This window comes from Trichoplax adhaerens, genomic scaffold (assembly GCF_000150275.1).
Source record: "Trichoplax adhaerens TRIADscaffold_6 genomic scaffold, whole genome shotgun sequence".
Taxonomy (NCBI): domain Eukaryota; kingdom Metazoa; phylum Placozoa; class Uniplacotomia; order Trichoplacea; family Trichoplacidae; genus Trichoplax; species Trichoplax adhaerens.
The window spans coordinates 4473433-4495876 of record NW_002060948.1 but is presented as its reverse complement, the minus strand read 5'-3'; the positions used below and the strand labels follow the sequence as shown (position 1 = coordinate 4495876).

Below are 22444 nucleotides of genomic sequence, written 5' to 3'. Positions count from 1 at the left end.
TATCCTCTTGTTTTGTTACTTCTGAGTTCTGCTAGTGCACCGCATATCCCAATTACTCTACTATACTTTCTTTTTCCGATGTTCGAGCAATAATTCTAGATTATGTAATCTACAGTACTGTATATTTTAACCATCACATCTACTGTACTGTACTGTACATCAATATTAATTATTAATCACCTTATTATCCTTGTACTGTATATGAGTGGTAATTAATTCATTATAAATTAATTATTCAGTCAGAATTGAAATTGAATTAAGCTGCAGAAGCAGGACTACTCAAGGAAGAAGAGAAACCATGGTATAACGTGTAACTGAAATTCAGTTGCAATTCAACTCCATTGCAGAGATCTCAGATTTTCCACAATAGCACTATAGAACAGTATAGGGATCATATATGGTAATGTATTTGCGCCGTAGATCCGATATGATCCCAGTACAGTCTACGTATAAGAAAGGAGTAAATTTAAAACTTTATTTTCGTACTGATTCAAGCTGGCAATTTCACCGTTTGCGCTTTAACGCTTTAAGCAGCCATCATGCAATGAGTACGACGTGTACAGTATGTACCAGTGTTGTGGTATATATACTGTACTGTACTGAGTAATTCCATGAGAGACAGCAGCGTACACTGTGATTGTTGTCTGTCATCAATCGAATAAGATTACAGTACACAATTTAAATTGATGGAGACGCGATACACGTGATTAATAATAAAATTATTATTATTATATTATATTATACCAGCCAGTGTAAACCCAGCGTAGCCGGGCTGAGCTATTCTACACAAAACGTGTCAATCTATTCACGCAAAATATCTACAGACAACTCGAATAGCCGAGTATTATCGCCCAAATTCTAAAATGTAGTGTAGACTGTACAGTACACTGTGCAGTACTGTACTATACTTTTTCGTACAAAATGTTTAATGCCCACTAACTGAATATACGAATTTCTAGCCATCATTATCAAGTGCCAATAGTGCTTTACACGTGAACATGTACATACTAATCATTTTTGGCTTTTGCCTCTTGCCGGTATCAGCGGCTGCTAAAACGAAAAGAGAGATGGGACGGGAAGCCGCTTTTCAGTACAAAATAATATGGTATCTAGAGGTAGCTGATCATGTTGCAGGTCCTTCTCCAGTACAGTACTATACTGTACTGTACTATCTACGGTGTCGATGAAACCGTATCGCATAAACTTAACTCAACTTAACGGCATAATTGCAAGCTTGCAGCTAATTGGGATGCCAATGGTAGACTGCATATTATTAATTGGGAATTAGTATAGTGAATGATCGTTTCTTGTCTCTCTCTTTCTCTTTTGTAGTCGTTGCCGGTAACATGTGCGTTTTTCGATAATGATGCATTCGGCATTGATACTTGGCCAAGCCAGCAGAAAAGCTGCTCGTAGTCCACGGCATGGCCAAACCCTCACGCCATGCTGCGCGAATGATTTCTGGTAACTCCGTACAGCTCTGTACTGTACTGTACACTGAGTCATACTGTGCCTTGTACTGTACACTGTACAGTACAAGGCATGAAATGGTCAAGCCGTACTGTACAGTACAGTACAGTACAGTACAGGACTACGTCATCACTGCGTCAATCATCAACATCAGATTCAATACTACAGTACATCACAGTGTACAGTATGGCTCACGCTGTACTGTACTGTACAGTATGTACATTGCGCAATGCAGCATGGAGTACAGTACAGTACGTACTGTACTGTACAGTACTGTACGTACTGTAATCCAGGGTACCGTACTGTAAAGTACTGTATCGTGTACAGTACTTCTTTTACAGTACAGCATGGAGTACTGTAATCCAGGGTACTGTGCTGTACACTCAAGTGATTCATACAGTAGAGGAAACTACAGTAATTTGTAGTGTACTTTACTGGAGATTCGACAAATGACGTCCAAGCCTCCGAGATCCATGTGGCTGGAAGAATTTTTCAAAATTTGGGGGTATCAAATCCAAGGGCAGAGCTTTCACATTCTCCACGTTGGCTTGTGTATCGACTAGGTCTCGAGCTTGGTGCACTAGCCTGTCAGCACTACTGTAGACTGTGCTCTAAACTAAAGGGAAAGCTTGTCATTTCTTGCACCACAAGTTGCTACAGGTGACACCGCCAGCTTGGACAACCATTCTACGGTAGGTGCATGTGTTTTGATGACTTCTTTCTGCTAATTTGTCTCGTGAGCCAATAGCATTGGATAGTAATGATCAAGCTATACGATGTTAGTAATTGATTGCACAGATTTGATTCCATTTTTGGCTTATTCTATGTGGAAATTGCAACCTGACATACAACGCACGCTGATGCCATGAGTTGGAGCAAGTTGCTCGTCTTGAGACAGCATGCTCTAATAGATCATGTTCATTACTATCAATTCAATCTTATCATGTGCTCTGTACTAGTTAGAAGAGATCTATCTGCATTCAATAGACATAGAAGACAGCGATCAATGGGTTTATTTTCAGTCATTCAAATAAATGAAAATGATATTCCTTCCATGTCAGCTTACGCTACTTAGTACATTCGAAATTAGCAATGCATTGAGTAACTTGCAGTACAATTACTTCGAGTAGGTCGATGAGTGTGGGTTGCTAGCGGGTAACTATGGTTTTATCGTTGGCATCTCCATGCGATCTACTGATAACCAGACCGTATAAACGATAATGATTTAGTCTACTGCAAACTGTGAATAGATTGTGCACTACTTAGAAGTGATACATTCATGATAGTTGAAAAACTTTTCATCAATGTGTTGTCGACTGGTAATTCCGGCTTGAGCTATGACTAAATAGACGAGCGTAACTGAGCTCGCTGGTGAACCTTTTCTAGCACAAACCTCGCTCGCTACGAAACTATCAATCAATCCTCCTCTAAACTCTACAGGCAACTCTATTGACTCTCGTCATTTACTGTAATACGACTCACTGGATCAAGATTTTGTGTTGCAAACGTTCCAATTTTTACTCCATTGCATGCCCACAATGCAAAGTACTTTGCAACTGGATTCATTTTCCAATGTTGGCATGCAAGCTAGTGTTGCAACGATTGTAATATAATATAATGTACTGTACTGTAATACGGACAAGTGTCTTTAGCTATGATGTTGCCGATGTTAACTAATTACAGTATAATGCGTATTATGCATCGTATTTATCGCTTCCGTTCTTGTAATGGCTACATTCTAAGCGTGCTATTATTGCTGTAAAAATGACTAGATTTGAAAATTGGAGCAAAAAGTTGTACAGTATGGGAAGTGACAAAACGAAGAAACGTGAAACGGCAGCCGTCAAGAAAGGCAAGGTATGTGCGGTAATCGATTACAGTAGTATACTTGTAGGCTGTCCTAGCTCACACTGTGTTGCATATTACGGGATTTTCAAAGCTACAAAATCATTTTACTGCAAGTACTACAGACTACACAGTTAAAAAAGATTTACATAATAAGTCTATTAGTACTCGATAACTCACGGTAAATGTATTTTGACGGTCTACTGGAGCGCCGTTTATTAGTATTACTGTACCCTACATTGAAGTTACATCAAGGAATTCAATACATGTTCAAAGTATGCTATCGGCCTAAAATTTGAGCTGACATTTTGTAAATTTAGGCTGCTGAGAAAACGAAACAAGCGGATGTAAAGAAAACTAAGAGAAAGGAATCCGAGAAGCATTCTAATCCCGCCGTCAAGCCAGCTAAGGTAATAATTCTTTGTAGAAATTTACGCTGTATATTGATTTACAAATTCTAAAAAATTCTAAATTTTCTTTCGTGTCGCTTTATTTGCTTTTAGGTTGCTAAAATACCTGAAAAGAAAAGGTTAGCTTATCCGACGAATTAAAATTGTTATGTGTATGATGGTCAGGAGCCAGTAGTATTGTAACGGGTTATTAAACTACAGTATAGTGTACATAAGTATATGGGTACAGTGGCAAGATTCTTTATAATTAAAGTGTAAGTTTTATCAACCTATTAATGATTGCGTACCACTTCCCAGTAATCCCAAAAAGGCAAATAAACGCTCAAAAGTAACGGCCCCTCCTACTCCCTCGGACAGCGACAGCGATGATGTATGTACCCCATTGTTGCTGAAAACTTTCTAAAAATTAATGCATTATTTGTGGCTAATGCCAATTCTTCGTCTACGCAAGATTAAAGTAATTATTTGCAATATTTTAGTCCTCAGAAGATAGCTCGAGCGTCGAAGAAGTTACTGATCCGACTCCTGTAGCGGATACTTCTGACAGCGATAACTCCGGTAGGTGCCTCGGCCTGCATCGAATAGAAATTCTTGGACATTACTTAATTTGACATCGTTTTAACATGCACAGTACTGTATGCCTGTTTCATAATTAATGCTCATATTTACGGTACTAATCATCAAACTATGTATCCATTCTCTTAGATTCTTCTGAAGAGGAGGCCGCTGAAAAAATGCAAGTCGATAGCGGTAACTATCTCGCAATAATATATAGGATTATCCTTTACGTTACGCCCCTTCAACTTTGCCTTGAGTGGGATAGAACTAACAGAATTTAATATTTTTCGAAACAGATTCTGAATCGTCGAGCGAAGATTCAGATAGCGAGAGTGAAGATAGTAGCAAGGAAATAAGCAAGGTAGCTACGAAGGTAAAAGCCGATAAAAGCAGTAGCACAAGCGATGATGATGACGACAGTAGCGATGAATCAGACTCAAATGTTCAACCTGTTGGTGAGGATGCCAGCAGTGATGACGAGAGTGAAGGTCAGCTATTTGGTTATAGATTCTTACATGGTGTCGTAACTGATTTATTAATTTATTAATGACTATTTCTAACATAGAAGACAGTGATGATTCCGAAGACGATAGCGAAGAGGAATCAACAACGAAAGATACCCCTGTAGAAAAGTCTAAAGAAAGTGACGATGATTCTGACAGTGAAAGTGAAGACTCTGATGAATCTAATAATGATGACAGTTCAGACGATGATTCAGATGATAGTGATGCAGAGGTAAAGAGCAAAGAGGCTAAAATCCAAGCAGACGCCAGCGATGACTCTAGTGATAGTGAAGATTCAGAATCAGATTCCAACGAACAAACGAACGAGAAAGAAAATGGTAAAAAAGTAGCTGACAAGGGTAATAATTCTGGTTCCAAAAAGCGAAAATCAGAATTTAATGATGCTACTCCGAGCTTCAAGCGTTCGAAAGAAGAAGAAGAAGAAGAAGGTTATTTTCACGCGCTAACATCAATATCATGAGCAGTCCTGCCATCATATTGTTGTATTCATTCGGCACTTGATAACTGTTTAATACCTTCTTTATATGTATTTAGGCGGAAAAACTGTATTCATTGGTAAAATATCTTATGATACCGATACAGACAGTTTAACTAATTTTTTTACAAGTAACGGTTTGGAGCCTGCTTCCGTTAGAATTATTACCGATAGAAATACTGGGGATTCGAAAGGGTAAAAATGAATTACAATTACTATTATTTATCTTATCATAGATTCATGCCTTTAAATTGGGATGAAAGGTTCACCTTCAATTGGAAATGATTTTGGCAGGTACTGATAACATTCACTGTTACTTATAGATTTGGCTATGCCGATTTTGAGACTGTAGCGGATGCTCAAAATGCTATCAAATTAGATGGATCTGAGTTGGATGGAAGAAATCTAAGAATAAATGATGCTAACGCAAAGCCAACTACACCATCTCAACAACGCCGTAGTTTCTCAAATCCATCGAGCGGAGGTAGAGGAGGCGGTGGTGGCAACAGTGAACCGTCTACCTGCCTATTTGTAAAAAATTTATCTTATAATACTACCGAAGAAACACTACAGAAGCTATTTAAAGATTGCAAAAATGTTAGAATAGCAACAGACAGAGAAACTGGTAAACCACGTGGGTGAGTTTTGTAGTCATCAGGAATTTTATAATATTGTTAATTTTACATGAAAGAAACGCTTTGAAAATTAATTGTTGTTTCTACCCGATCTAGTTTTGCGCATATAGATTTTTATGACTCCGAAGCCACCTCGAAAGCTCTAAAAAATATGCAGAACAAAAGTATAGATGGACGAAATATATTCCTAGATTTTGCCGGACAAAGATCGAATTTTTCCCCAGGTGGGGGAGGTGGTCGACCACGACGTGGATTTAATAGATCCTTTGGACAGCAACGTGGTGGAGGCGGACAGCGAGGTTCGTTTAAAAACTTTTTAAATGTATATTTCGTTTTTAAAAGGTAAATTATCTTATACAATATACGTAAGTCAACATTTCTAACTGTAACAGGATTCTCAAGGCCTAGAGGGTCTGGTCCTCCAGCTTCAAAAAAAGGATCTATTCAGGAATTTCGAGGAACTAAAATCTCTTTTGATTAATCTATTTTGAGTTAGAATTATGAAACTGATTTCTGCCCTAGACTTTATTAACAAACTGTCATTGATGATTAGATTTATTTGCAAGTGATGCAACTATTAGTATTCAATCCTTACGATTTTGTACTAATCATTGCTTTTAAGTATTAACCACTTTAACTTCCTACGTTCTTAAGATACAGTTTTGCAGACTAGTTGCCAAACTTGCTTAATGAATAACCGTATTAACCATACCATTGGTGTAGGACACTTGACATTGCAAAGTTTTTCGAAAATTTATCTTTATATTGGTATTGAACTTCTGTACGATACGCTGTCCTCACACAAACATGTGATTATAGGACTAAATTTTATTCAAGTATTTGCAATTTACAATATCCTTGCTATCTGAGATTTAACCTGTAGCATATCGTAAGTGTCGTAATATCGAACTGAAATTTAAGACAGCCAACTAGTTATGGTAATAGTTTCAACCTAGAGAACTCTTTGATATATGCCTAAATTAGCGCCATAAAAATTATGAGTAATCAGAGATGGTTGATACAAATTTCGAAGTAACTATTTAATCAATCATTTTCGATTTCGCCAAGATATTTGTTCAACATTTTCCTTCGTATGACCTCCAATGCGTATTTTAGTTACATTATCATGAAATAAAAAGTACTACGCTTAAACTTACTTAACTGGGTTATAGCCTTGGTTATGGATGCTATCATAAAATCTAGATATTTGTAAAAGTTCAACTTGATCCAACGGGCAAACGAAGTTATGCTTAATATATAATTGTTACGATGCAATTTTATCTTAGCCGTAATTACTTCAACTAAAGCACGTTTCTATATAGTAATGGAAGACCAATATATGCTCGTATTGCCATGATTTTGCCTTCGATGCATGTGGTGTGATAAATTCTCACTATACCAATCAAAAATATCGAGATAAGCTACAATCAGTTTTTGGTAATAATAGAAAATAAACGATATCCTTATACTTTCTAACTGATAGAGTATTGACATACTACAGTATTATACACATTGAGCGAACGACTATCTGATACCCAGTCTAATTTTCTGTAGGAACAGTAATAACTGATATTTTTACGCAACGGACACTTATATTATGAGCTTTCTTATAACACAATAATTACCATTTCATTAATCTAACATCTTTTGGCTATAATATAATTTCCTATCAAGTTCTTCTGCTTGTTTTACTAGAGAAAATGTTCTATCCGGCTAAAAATTGAAAATCGATGAAAAAAGTTATATAGACCAAGTAGTGTACTTTCATACAACTTCATGAAAAATGATAGTTACCAATTGAAAGAATTTGTAAAGCATTATCTCAAACACGCAACGCTAGAGGTGGTAGATTCCATCGAAAAAAAACGGAAATAATTACCAAATGCTTAGGCCAATAATTTGAAATCCAGAGATCAATTTAGTTAAGTGGATAAACTTACGTCTAAACTAGTCTTTGTAAATATAGCCAAAATGTCATCGAATAAATCATTTTCCTGGATTCGCAATCGAAGGTACAAAGTATCCCTTCGAAGATAAGATTTCACAATGAATTTTTTTTCAATCTTTAGAACCTTAGGCAACAGAGACTAAATATAAGCATTTCGAAATTGCGTTTATTCGTAGACTCCTCCTTCGTGTTAATAACACTAGAACATTTCAATTTTTTCATCGAATAGATCCACTGTAAATTCTAACCTCATTTGTATTCTTAAATGCAACTTGCATAAACGGTTCTTGAAATATGATTTTAACGTTGCTTGTGGGAGTTTTCTTGCTTGATCTTAAATCCTAAAATAGTCAAGTTGTACATCGTTCAGATTCATAACGTTCGATGACTATTCAATTTTAAACTTAATATAACAGATTTTAAATTTTTTTTTAACTGTAAAAATTCAACATCAATATACTGTATGACAATGCCAGAATACTCAGTAAAAGGGAAATATGTCATTAACCGAAATTACTTACTCTGATGACAGTATCAAAGAAATCAACATCGAAACTTTTACGCCGTTCTATTTTAAAAAGAGGTATACCCTAAATTGAGAGAATTAAAAGATAGTCAACGTTTATGTCTTGCATGTTTAATATTTTCTAATACATAAAAAATGATCCTACATCGAAGGTAAATTTACACTTTGAAATGTCCATTCGTTTAGTGATGAAGTAAATATCTTGACACCAATATCTTAATCACCAATTAATTAACAGAAGAAGACATGTAAAATCACCAACAGTTTATCTTCATGAGCTTGTTGGCGTTGTTAATCAGCCAAAATGAAGTTCACGCTATCAATATGGAGTTGAAGCAAACCCCCCCAAAATAGTCGCTCTATCAAATTGGAACTTTACACTTTATATTTTTGTAGATTAGATTAGTCCAACAGCTTCTTTCTTCTTCCTGCTAAATCCTAGCCGATTATTCTGTATTGGATTATATGGCTAACACGCTTAAAAGTAGTCAACCTAATCGCCTTGTCTATTTAGTAAGAAATTAAAGACTACATAATAAGTGTTCCTAAATATCTCCAAGGAGTAAAATTACAAGCATAAACAGCATATACATTTAAGGTCGATAAGATTATAAAATCCCTGGAGGTTACTATTTTGATTTCATTTATGAAGAATTTACTTGCTAAAATAGGATTTAGGTGTATAAATTTGGTTAATTTGAGATCTCGAAATCAATTGAGTTCGTTAGCCAAAAATACTTCAATTGTAATTCGATGCTGCGAAAGCTGAAATTTGTTGTCGACACTAGGCAGTGTTTGCGCTATTACTATAATTGGCAACTATAAAGTTTAATCTTCTATGGACTAGGCTATATTGTGCTACTTTATTAGGCAAATTTCAATACTTTTAGAATGCCTTTTATACTTTAAAGGTAATCACATACCTGGATTTCTAACAGCTCCCTACTAGCCGTTGAATAAGGACATATAATTGATTTTGATGTAATTTTTGGTTTTGACGTAAAATGTTCGGTGATTAGCTACGGAAATTTAGACTATAATAAACTCTATAACGAGTACTGCTTGTACGCTAATATACTGTACATTCGTACAGTACACGATGGAAAATTCGGGATATCATCAAATCTCTATTAATAAGGACTTTAATTAAATTTTGGAGTAATTTTTGATTTTGATACAAAAAGTTCGGTATTATGCCTCTGAATTTTATTTTGTATTTTTATTTTTATAGTAGAGCCTAGAACGAGTATTACATATGCAATATGGGAAATTAGGGATACCATAAAACTACTGCTGTAGTAAGGCCTTGTTATTGAATTTTGATGTAAATTTTAGTTTTCATACGAAAAGTTCGGTGATATGCTATTTATGTACAGTATACAATGTTTACTAATAAAGTTGCGGTTGAAAATATCCGAGAAATGTACATTAATACGTTATTCTACGTAGCTAACTAAAACTGAAAACTTTGACTAGCTAGCCCCTTTTTAATTTTTATACTAGCCTATATCGTCTATTCAACTCAGAGTGATCATAATGCTACACATTTGGTCCTGTTTGAAATATTTTAACTATGAGAAAAAATTCAAACAGTAATGTATAGTTTTCTCCATATTAGTATTTCAGCCTATAAACTAAGATAATATAGCCAGTGTAATTGACGTAAATCATTACAACTTTACTTTTAGGCGATTTAATCCTAAAACATTAACTCAGTAAGATCGCTACTGTAATAAGTACGTGTTCTAACTTGACCATAATTATGTTCGTAGACGACTAAATATCAGTAAATATTACGTTTCTGTTCGATTAGCAAGTTCTCACCAAGCCTGCTAGGCTAATTTCTAGAGCATACAGAGCTTATAGAACAACATGTTGTACACTAGTTGCGCTGTATGATAGCAGCTTCTACGAAAAATTGTTGCTGTGGTTGACGATCAATATGTTATATACTTTTAATCTAAATTGTATATTTCTCTGCAAACGCGACATAATCTGCGAATGTAGTAACAATCAATTGATTGGTTAATTATTATTAGGTCTTGCTTGGTAGCTTCGGTCTATTCCTCAATATGGCTTCTACTTTTAGTCGAACGACGCCATTTCTAGCCCTATCTCATACATTACTAAAATTTCCACGCTTATCATACATGAGGTATAAATTATTAGCAGTCATTGAATAATATTATGCAGTCCATTAGCAGTCAAATAATATAGTATCGTTTTTAACAAAGTTCTAGATATTATTCGAACTTATCAGTACAAATTAAATATCAATATGTTGTACTCGTTTGTAAACCGAATGATCAATCCTTTACAAGATTCTATAACAGTATATGAGCCTATCGGTGAGAACATCTATGAAAAAGTGATACGTTAACAGTTTAAATTAATAGCGTACATTTCACAACGGAGAAGTACAAGTATGCTTTGCTAGTCGAATGATATTATGTAGCCGCATCACTATGAAGGTATAAATATCAAATAGAGTGCATACTAACAATCGCATTGGTCTTCCTTAATTAATTCAGGATGCTTTTTCGTTATAGAAGGAACAAGTTAAAGAAGAAGCCGATAGTGAACAAAAATTGATCACACATCAGAAAGGATATATCCTTCAACAAATTCTATAAATTAAGCTTGAACTTTATTACACGCGCTTCCGGCATATTTTTCAGCAAAGTTCTTGATAACATTAAAAAAACTCTACAGATATACAAGGTACCAGTACAAGCATGCCTGCAGCGGCCAAACATGTACAGTAAATTAATTGTATACTCGTATTTTGCTAGGCAAAAGGAAGTTCTTCAGCAATACTCAATAGGATAATCAAGCATTAACACTGGTAGAGTTTCAGTGCAGGCCGTGCTATTGCTCCAATGGCATGCTCCGAAAGAAGTCTCGATCAGGGTAAGATCTGTTACTTAGCCAGTAGAGACTTGAGGTAGTTCCTTCTATTATGAAAAGCTGCTGATACTCTTTTCTCCGTAATTTTCGGCTAACTTTTAATACAAGCAGTCTAGATACGAATTTTTGAGAATGTAAATCAGGGCTACAATGTTCCGAAATAAATCTTTATCATCGTACAATCTATAACTTAGCCAGTAGGACAAGGGTAGTTCCAGTCATTATGAAATACCATAGATACACTTTCTCCTTGATTTTCGCCTGACTTCTAATACAAGCAGTCTAGATATAATATTTAGAGAATGAAAATCAGGTCTACTCATTGATAACTATTTAATTTTTTGTCTCTGTATGCTACCTTCTATGACAACCAAAAATCGCGGAAAAAGGTAGGCCGGAAAATTTTATAAAAACGAATAACCCTAAGTTAGGGGTGCGGGACTTGTAGAGGGAAATTGTTGTTAAGAAGTCGATGGTATAATATATACTAGCATGGTCATTGAAGACGGACTAAATATTACCATGGAGTACATTGTGATTATATTATAATCCTTAACGAAGCTTTATAGAATATGCAAGCAAGTTAACAAAGATACAATATCAATATGAGGTTCATTACTAGTCGAATTCTGTAACAAAGCTATGCTTAATCTTCCAGCCTATTAACCAGTTATGCTACATAATCATGTGGTTCATCACAAGTCGAATAGCAAACATGCCTCAAACAAGCTGCCAGTAATATTCACGCGTACTCAACAGAGATCCATTCTGGTGTTCTGTTAATCAAATAGCCAGCCCTTCAATAAAGTTTTCTACAAGACGCAAGTATGCACAGATTCTTAGCATGTTATCCTCAATCAAATAGTATCCTATTTCTGATCATCAACAGATTTTGAATCGTATACCATTTTGTTAGCGAGCTTAGAATGCTCTTGCTCGATAATTACATCCATGTTTAACATTACTATGGATTAAAAATAAATGAAGAGATCAAACTGTGTATAATAACATCGATGCCCTAATGCACACTGCATGGGTCAATGCGACTAAGCCTACGAAATCCTCAAATTCAGGAATGCATGACTGACTCAATGGATTAATATACTCTTTTCCACAACCATATTTTTTAGGCAAAAATGACAATCAATCATGCCATTACAGCGGCAAAGAACAGACGATTACGATTATGCATTTTATTATTTTTATTAAATTAACCTAGACAAAAGCCTGCTTGCATCATAGTTAATGCTAAGAAAATAAGCAATAATTGACTCATGGATAACCAGGAATTAGCTATAACACAATAGATCGACATGACGACGGATACGTAGAATAATGACGGATCGGTAGGTGTCCAATCGCTTCGACGTCAATAGAGAATGGATGCCTATAGAAACATTGAGCATGAACAGTATAAAGCATTCAAGAACGAAAGATTTCATGTTTACTTGTAAAATTGGAAGATTTGAAAAATTGAAACCTTTCTATACTCACTGATTGAATCAGTATTTTACAACAGTTCCTCCTAATCAGCATGTAAGTTGTATCCAATATGGAGAATAGATTGATTTAGAAAGCAGATTGATGTTGTTGTAATACCGCGTTAATCGATTTGCTATCCCATTTAAGATATAGCGGTGGAATAGTGAGTAAACAGTAGTGGAATGGAAGTAATTATCCTAATCAATAAATTGATCACACAATCGCCATGAACTTCCTTCTACGCGTCCATCGTAGAATGGATGATTGATTACTGGACCTTGACCCATATCTGAAATTTATAATCTTATGTATGTCTAAGTTTACGATTGATTCAATATTACATAACCTATATTAGCAAACTCTTCTTCTACTTCTATTGATATTTTTCATCAATGACATTGATAGACGATAGTGAAGCCATAATATTGTAATCGAGCTACTTTGATCAAATTCGTCATCTTTCTAACAGACGTTGATTGGTTTTAAACGATGTGATGAGGAAACAAACTATTTAAAGTCGGAATATAGCGTTGTAAAGAAGTTTAGTCACACATGTATCTAATACATAAGGTTATAATCGACTCAATATAACACTCTTAAATTTCTCTCGAAACAATTTTAAGTTCTTTATCGCGTGTAGAGTGATGCCCGCGCAATGTAACAATCAACTGTAACAAATTATCTATCATTTCGACAAAAGCTGATTAGATTAGCATAATGCACAAGAGGAACAATATTATCTTAAAGTTAAACGAGTGCGTGGTAAAGTAGTTTAATTTAACGTATATTGTGAAAGGTTACTTTCGACTTATATTATAGTAACAATTTTATCTTCTAATCTATTTTAATATTTTTATTAGTTAGATTAGCAGATCTAACAAAGACTGATTGAACTTAAATTACCTATACTATACGATAAGGAAGACATATTTTTTGAGGCTCCAAAATTTGCAAAAATGGATTAATTTTCAACTATGATCAAATGGCAAATGAGGTGGATAGCAATGTATTGCGATGGAGGGATGAATATATTAATAATCATTAATTAAAGCAGTTTAATTTAGCATATGTTGCGATAGGTTATTTTCAACTTAAACTACAATAAAAATTTAACCTTTTAATCAATTTGAACTTTTTTCATTAGTTAGATTAACAGATCTAATGAACATAGATTGAACTTAAGTTATCTATACTGTATAGTGTACAGTGTACAATCAGGAAACAACCCATTTTTTCTGACTCCAAATTTTACAAAATGGATCTGTTTAAACTATGAATAAGAAAGAAATGAGGTAGATAGTAATACTTTGCGACTGAGAAATGGATACGTAGATTAATGATAATATAATCGAAGATCAGTGGCTTACTAATCAAGACCAATCATGTCTTACGTCGAGTTCTATTCTTTCTAAACAGTTGGAAAAATTTTATTAATATTAATCAATACCTTTACTATTTTATCATTGACTAACTTTGAAATTGTAGAATTGAATGGATGGCAAATAAACTAATGATTTAACGACAAAATCTAATTTTAATTTTGTTGTACTAGCATACATATATTTTTAGACTGTCGAAACATATTTATATTTAGTATCCACATAGCAGCGCTCGTAAACTACACTTAAAAAAAGTATTTGTTTAAAAATTTCATCTCTACCTTCATTGATATAACGGTAATTTCCACCTGTGTAGATGATGAAACTCCTACTTCCATCATTTTGCTCCATTTATTGAATTATTTCCGTCCGATAACTAAAAGTTTTCTGTTATATTGTTATCGATTAGTTTCAGTTTCTTCTCATTTAGTAGACTTAATTTTCGTCGTTTTAATATTTTCGCTAGTAGATGGAATATGACGAATAATCGGCTTTTACATCTCTTAACCATTCTTGCTACAATAACCATCATAACCGCAAGCACTGAGAACGTTCAAGTCAACAGCCAAGACAAAAATAGTACCAATACTGCTAATGCTGAACTTTACGATCATCAGACTAGCAATTCGGTAGAAGATAGCATAAACAGCCATCATAGTTATGGTATTTCGCAATTACCGATAGCACCAAATCAAAAAGCTTGGTGTAAACTTGCTAAGATCGAGCAAGTTTTGAGCCATCCAGGATGTATAAGTAAAGTAAGTTTCCTACTCATTTATGGACGGGTATATTATATATATTATTCTTGTAAGAAATTACCGATAGCAATACATTTTCAAGAATTGTGCAATCGGCTTGTAAAATTAATATCATACGTATTCGTCATTCAAGATCATCTCATTTTACTTTTACAATTTTTTGATCTTTTAAATTCATTTCCTTTTTAGACAATTTCCAATCATATTTGTGTCGGTCAGTGCTATTCTTACAGAATACCTAAAAGCTATCCGCCAGAAGCCGGGCAAGAAAATTTGCAACATTGTGAATGCTGCCATGTTGTCGATCATACTTGGAATACAGTCGAATTAAAATGTCCAACGTTAAAAAATAATGTGGATAAATTAGTGCAATACATTAGATCTTGCGATTGCAGACGATGCCACCACACCAAATCTTGAAATGTTTCTCTAAACTTCTGTGTTACTATCTTGGTGCTACCGATTGATAACGAAATAGACGACTTCAGAATTGAACTATCTGATCAATAAGAGTATAAGTCGTTTGAACTACTAGGGGTCATTTCCGAGGTCAATTATCTTGTGGTATAAGTGTAGTCATATATATTAACTCTCTTCCAGTAAAAAAATGGCGTACTTTAATACTTTAGCTATTTCGAAGTGTTTTTATAAGCCTTTTGCATCTATAACTCATATTTTACTCTTATTTCTTGACCGAAATAAGGCTATTTCGATACTTAAATGATTAAATTCGATGGTGACTTGTTTAGCAATGAATTCGTAATCTAATGTACATATCCTTGCATTTGTAATATCATTAGATTGCTGACTAATAAAACAGTTTTTAAATTAGATGAGAGGTTGCAATACTGCATTTTATGATTACTCCGAAAAGTAAATTCCATAATATAGCCGTGTTATAAAATTTTCGTTTGATAGAAATGACAACAAATGAGTGACTTTTATGTAATTTTAAATATAGTGTTGCAATTTAATATTAAAGTCCTAGATTATACTGATTTTATGTTTAGGATAATTTCTTAATGGATAACGAGAAGGTAGTTCGTCTTTAGGAGAGTCCTGAAGGTGAATCTTAATTACCAGTACTTAAGCGTAGAATGAAACACTAATTAAACGTAGTGTCTCAGCTTAATATTAAAGTCCTAAACTATAAAGTTTTTATTTTTTGGATGATTTCTTGATGGATAATATGAATGTGGTTCACCTTTAGAAGAATCTTAAACGCAGAATGAAACACTAAATAAACTGTGCACAAATAATTGTCATAGTAGCCTATTTTAATAGTAAAAACGGCGACATAGATGACTAAAGCCTCAACAAATCCATTACTGATGAAGTTTTAGACTAATCTAAATAGTTTTGTATGCCTTCAAATCTAAACATTAGTAATTAAAATCTTTACTCAATGATTTATAGACTTAATTTATAAGGAGCTTGGTGCAGTATTGTAGAACAAAATTTAATTTTTAACTCTATCAAACTTTGATGAAGAAAATCTTTTTAATCCATACCAAGATTCAGCTCATTAACTTCTGGCCAAGATTGCAAGATACACACAAGCATGAGTTGAATACTCAATCCAGTTGAGGTTTTTCGTCCAAAGAGAAAAAGGATCTTTACCCTAATTTAGGCGGACCTTGATATTTTGGGCATCATCGCACAAATTAACTTAAACCTCATTTTAATCCAAATGATCCTTTTCAATACCATTTTAGAGGAATAAGAGCTCCTCAAGAAAGCTACTTTCCGCTATGACGTCTGAGATTCGTCAAAGTCGGCCGAAAGTTATTACTTTCACTTTAGTTATAGATGGGTTACTCCAATTTGAAAACAGTGGTTGATACTTGAATTCGATTTCAAGTTCATGCACATAAAAAAATTTACGCTTTATAAATCCCATAGACAGTAACAGGTTACTTACACGTATATAAGGATCAAGTTAAAAATGAAATCAAAATTTATCGTCGAAGTTTGCTAAAATTATGGGTATTTGATTCTACAGACAGAACACAATAAAGGAAATCAGAGGCTGTAAAATGGGCTTAAAAAGATTTAAACCCATGCGTCATGGATGAGCTCCACAAATCAGCGAATGAACTTCTACCTTGGCGATAGTTGACAAATCTGTTATTATCCGTACACTTTCTAGACTTCGTCAACTAAAATATTAGATGATAATTTATTGGCATGAAGATATTGGCGTTGAAATTTGCGCAATTTACACGTAGACGATTTAAAGGCATCTGTAGCTATTTTAGCTCGATCCAATTTGAAAGACAGATCTTTTCGGACATTACTCATTGGTTTCTTAAGCTATTAGCCTAGTATTACAGTATATCTACAGGGAAGGGAGTAGAGTCTTTCAGATACTTTAATGGAGTATCTGATTACCGAAAAGACTGCGCATAGATCCTACAAATTTGCCTGTAGATTGGTAGCTCTGGCTTTAAAGTAGGAATTATCATCCTTCCTTCTTGGCTTTCCAGAAAAAAAGCCGTGATTTCTTCATTCGTGGCACCTTATATTAAGAGCAAATGTAAGTATGCAAATCTGGGGATTTCAGTGTTATTTCCTGTAGGTCAAAAATATTTATTACTAACTAATGTTTATTGTTTATAATTACTCTTGGTATCACTCTTTAGCAGTAAACTTTACAAGGGCATATTTTTGTTGTTTGTTAAAGTCAAAAATGGCCCTGTTTCGGTTCTGATAAGTCTTCAATTGCCTATATCGAAATAGCCGTTTCTGATAAAAAATTTAATATCAGTAGAATTTGAAAGCTAACATAAATTATATTACAGTATAAGGCTTGCACGATGTAATTCCCTTAACTATTTGTTTAAATTTTATTTCAATCTTAATGCATCGAATTTATGATTTTAACAGCAAATCTTCAAAAATCATAACATAATTAAGAAGCTAACAAGATCAATGTCTAGCGAGTAAAAGCTATGATATCCTGAAATGTATTTTATACATGCTTGTATACGAGTCCAAGATCATCAGAAATGTGTTCATTTAAAGACATTTATTCAATTTCTTATAGCATATGTCTGCTAAAACATGATTTCATTGATTGTTATTGATGAAAATGTAGGAATAACTACATGATAGTAGCATGACCAATATGATGTAGAGTAAATTAATTGATTAAGATCAGAAATCTCAATGTTATCATATTTCATTTTATATGGAAATATTTATAGAGATCTAGAATAAGCGATACAGTATGGCACAGAACAGATAGATTAAGACCATAAAGTTTTAAGATTTCCGTATCTCATCTTGTAAGCGATCATACATTCAAACTACAGTAAAACTAGCGTAAAGAAATCAGCCGATTAAAATAGCAATTACTAAAAATCGGCACTCATCTCTGTAATCTATTTAAACATTTACCAATAACTTCGAATACGATACAACAGTTAGTAGATCAAAGAATTGGCATAATTTTGCTAGTTTCCATTTCTTGGTAATGTATCAGTCCGTGCTAAACATCTGTAAGAAAGGCAGCATTGACTTTATCGATTAAGACTAAGTTCTTTATTTATCTATTCTATGATATAAATTTTGATTCAATTTATCCTTTACTACAAAGATTTTATGACAATATAAAACAAAATTGCTACTTCCTAGTAAAAGAAATTTCATTATTGTGTTCCAGCAATTCAATAAAATTTCAAATTTCGTAAGTCTTTAGTTTGAAGAATACGAATGTTGGTCTATATTCTTATTGCTTTTGTCATATATTTCTAACTTTTAAATATTGGGGTTACAAAATGAATTGAATATAAGTCTACACACCTAGTAAAAATTAAGTTGATCATGTTCATACCCTTAAACACATCCTTATTCATCCATAATAATACCTGGGTTTATATCTCTTATAATTACGGAGAGAGCTAGTAAAAGTTATGCTATATCCGTTTATATGTCGTGCCGTATTACTAGAACTCTCCTCGACACCTTCGTAATTGGATTTGATTTACATAAACATGTTTACGCTCTTTCAAATAATTTTTTCTGGCAATTTTAACCATAATAATACATTCCCGCTATTATGTAAACATCAGCAGCTCATAGAATGTTTTTTATCACGCAAAGATAGAGGAATAAAGTAGTAAATTAGCTGATCAAAACCTGTAACAAAATGGATTCAGAATTAAGAGAAAAAGCGTCAGAAGATATCGATCTCCACAGACATACGATAGGTGGATTTTACGTAAGTATTTCTTTTAGAAATATAGGCAGATCTTGGCACCAACAAATTTTTAGTTACAATGAATGAAATTGTAAATCAAAACATAAATGAAAATTTTCGTTAAATTTCCGAGTATTCTTTACTTAAACGAAATAAGTCAATCTTCGGAAACACTGCCATAAACACCTTTCAGATCCACTTTTTGTTTGATTGCGCTATTTTCAGTCCTAAATATTCAAATTGCATTTACGGAGATTCGTTTTGCTCCTTCTAACAAATTCTAATAGCTAGTATATGTGAATCATTGCTAACACTGCTATGAAACTGGATTATAAAACTTGGAATGAAACAACAAAAAGCTTGTGACCGATAATTATATCCGATGATATCGAAGACGATATTGTCTCTTTCATTTCAAGTAACAGATTTTATAAATTATTAGACGATATGACGGAGCTTAAAATACATCGAGATACTGTAATTATAAATAAGAATAAAAATTGTTGAGATGATATGATGCACATATATTTCAGTCTTATTCATATCTAAGTGTTCTACATACCAACTTACATGTTGTAGTATGCTACAGCTACATGTCATGCGCGCATATTTTACTTTAAGATGTCAAAACAGATTTTATTTAATTCAAGAGTACCATCTCATAATCGCCGATTCCGGTAGCATTCTCCCCAGTAACATTCTCTTCTGCTCTATAAGCTTGTACCGTACTTTCTCCAATCTAGGGGATTCAATTCTGCAACGTATTTTAATAATCGTTTCAATATGCTTTACTATATTTACTCTTTGCTGTAAACATCTTAGTTAACCGATTGTTTGGTATCCTGCGAAAGATTCTCCATTAATGAACAAGATTTACGTCAAATCTACCTGGTTAGCTGTATGAGTACTAGCATTGCTTTTAACAATATTCTAATAGTTGAAACCGATAATACTAAAATAGAATAATATCTTTTCGATAGGATGCTCTACCTGCAAAGGGAACTCAATTATTGCCGATTTTGATTATAGTATCATTAAATTTCTTAAAAATTGTCAATTTGGTAAGCATTTGGCGGAAAAACTGCGAATAATACTATATTCCGTTTTATTAGGGCTATATACTGCGGTACTTTGTTAATATCATAACTAACAAATCATGCTTATAACACGAGTTTAGGTACGCATTGAGGTATTGCTTCAAATTCCCAACCAACGCTTCACCACTTATGTCGTTTGCAATACGATATACCTCCGTTTCTTTGATGAGTCTGCTAAATCGCACAAAATTGCAGCCGTCCATACTGATAAAAGTATAAATGTAAGAAACTATGTTATTCCAATGAAACCGCTTTTTAATTTTATTTTTATTACGTTTGTATCAAGCTAATGATATATGATTACCGTATACATATGATAAGGAAGTGTAATATTGATATTTCGATTTTTTTAATATCTTCAATTTTAGATACTGTTATTCCAGATAGCACTGGCTCAATCTTTTAACGTGGTAAAATGAATTGAAATTTCGTAGCAATGATAAAATCTTGAATTAAATGTATTAAGTCTTATGAATCATTATCATGTGATGAGATCAAGTACCTTTAAATTATAGAATTTATGAATTAAATATGATCTGGTGTGCTTAACTTTTGTTATTACATCGCAGAAAGTTACTTTATTACTATAATTCAATCATAGATTAATATTGCCAAGTCTGATTAAATTTCATTCGAATGACAAAACGTAAAGTTCTTCTTCAATAATAATGTACGCAATAGGTAATTTAGCTAAGGCATAGATTTTTTTCATAGCCATTACAGCCTATGATGTGTTTATCGTTACCGCTGTTGGAAGAAAGAGATTATAGGATACATTATGCTTCACTAGATAAGGAAGAAGATTATTTACATCCCAAACTGCTGAATATGTCACGAAACAAATACTCTCCACCGGTAAGCATGGTAAAATTTAATAATAATAACTAGCAAGGTATCATTCTTATTCAGTATGTTGTTGAATGATAGATTAGATAATCTCTTCACATGCTCATAATTGTGAGTGTGGCTGTTGGATTTATTATTTTTATGTAGATACTCATACGTCAATTTATCATGGTGAAGTAGCTTTCCTACCTGCAGGATTATATTTTGATATTATCCTGTTTTCTTAACTTAGGTAAAAGCAGTAGCAGGATTGTTAAATCCTTCGGTTGATTCCTTGGCCGAAACTGATACGTCAAGTAGCGCGTAAGATACCTCATATTGGATGAGAAATTATTTTGATTCATGAAATCAAATTACGATTACTAAAGCCAATTTATTTTCAGGGTATTTTTTAAGTTTGATTTAACATTGCCATGGGTTCAACCGAATTGGTCGTGGTTAGTTTTACATACTTGTAATTTAGAGTAACATTTAGCAATTTGCTTTAAATTGTTGTGACAATGTTCTAAGACACTAATTCAGATAGCCATTGCAGCTGGTATCAATATTTTTCTAATCAATCAAACCTTCTAACCGTACTTTATATGTATAAATTTTATAAGAGTTATTCCAGTTATAATTATTTGCCTATCATAATGAAGCTATTTTTTGGAATTATAGGAAAACCACGTTGAATTACTTTACGGAAAGAAATATTCCTGGAACCTTTATTTTTAGGCTGAGTGAATCTCAAAATCAAACTATTGTGTTGTCTGTGCAAAGATATCACAATCTATCCAAAAGTGGAGGGAGGGCTATCAATTTTAGATTTAAAGTAAAAGACCGGAAGTATATTGCTGAAGTGAGTATAGAAAGCATCTTTATCACCTAACTCACTTTTAACTAGCACTAGCAGTTTGCTAAGTAATGGTTTACAATCATCTATCTTACAGAAATTTGACGGAGATTCATATGATAACGTTTTGCAAATTATTACCAGATATAATCCAAGGGTTACGCAAGACCATGCGACAGGAAACCAGGATAATATTTTCCTTAACGCATCTATAATTCCGGATAGGGGTAATCTTACTAACGATCAAGCGAATACAGTTCATTTACTAAAACAGAATCAATTCGATCTAACTTGCTTACACGATAAAAAGTGATTCTATGATCGCTGGTCTATAAAGTAGTCGACTCCTTTTGATGGCATTTACCACCTTGAATTACGAAAAAGTATGTTCATGCATGTACTAAAAGTCAAATACAGATATAATGGAGTCGAAATTTGAACATTCTCTGACATAAAATAGATTCAATTCGACTTGATTACATTAAACTACGAATCACACGTCGTAAATGATGCGATTGTGCTGATAGAGAATCATATAAACCTTTATT

General features: G+C 33.5%; 3 protein-coding genes across 3 annotated transcripts; all 3 read left to right on the top strand.

Moving 5' to 3' along the window:
* Positions 1 to 3234: 3234 nt before the first annotated feature.
* TRIADDRAFT_57615 (uncharacterized protein) lies at positions 3235 to 6398 on the top strand (the record flags this gene model as incomplete). Its single annotated transcript, XM_002113783.1, has 12 exons — positions 3235 to 3327; positions 3636 to 3725; positions 3819 to 3844; positions 4023 to 4095; positions 4205 to 4283; positions 4431 to 4475; positions 4580 to 4771; positions 4849 to 5235; positions 5342 to 5477; positions 5606 to 5920; positions 6014 to 6216; positions 6310 to 6398. 12 exons carry the CDS (start codon positions 3235 to 3237, stop codon positions 6396 to 6398), a joined length of 1728 nt encoding a protein of 575 aa, XP_002113819.1.
* Positions 6399 to 12718: 6320 nt separating this feature from the next.
* On the top strand, positions 12719 to 15737 carry TRIADDRAFT_64027 (expressed hypothetical protein). The gene is made up of 3 exons (XM_002113782.1): positions 12719 to 12834; positions 14626 to 14917; positions 15107 to 15737. Exons 2-3 carry the CDS (start codon positions 14636 to 14638, stop codon positions 15335 to 15337), a joined length of 513 nt encoding a protein of 170 aa, XP_002113818.1. The 5' UTR covers positions 12719 to 12834; positions 14626 to 14635; the 3' UTR covers positions 15338 to 15737.
* A 3330-nt stretch (positions 15738 to 19067) lies between these two features.
* TRIADDRAFT_57613 (uncharacterized protein) lies at positions 19068 to 22209 on the top strand (the record flags this gene model as incomplete). The annotated part of the gene is made up of 10 exons (XM_002113781.1): positions 19068 to 19139; positions 19941 to 20009; positions 20099 to 20179; positions 20296 to 20436; positions 20584 to 20625; positions 20939 to 21070; positions 21294 to 21364; positions 21445 to 21498; positions 21722 to 21902; positions 21994 to 22209. 10 exons carry the CDS (start codon positions 19068 to 19070, stop codon positions 22207 to 22209), a joined length of 1059 nt encoding a protein of 352 aa, XP_002113817.1.
* Between the last annotated feature and the right edge of the window lie 235 nt (positions 22210 to 22444).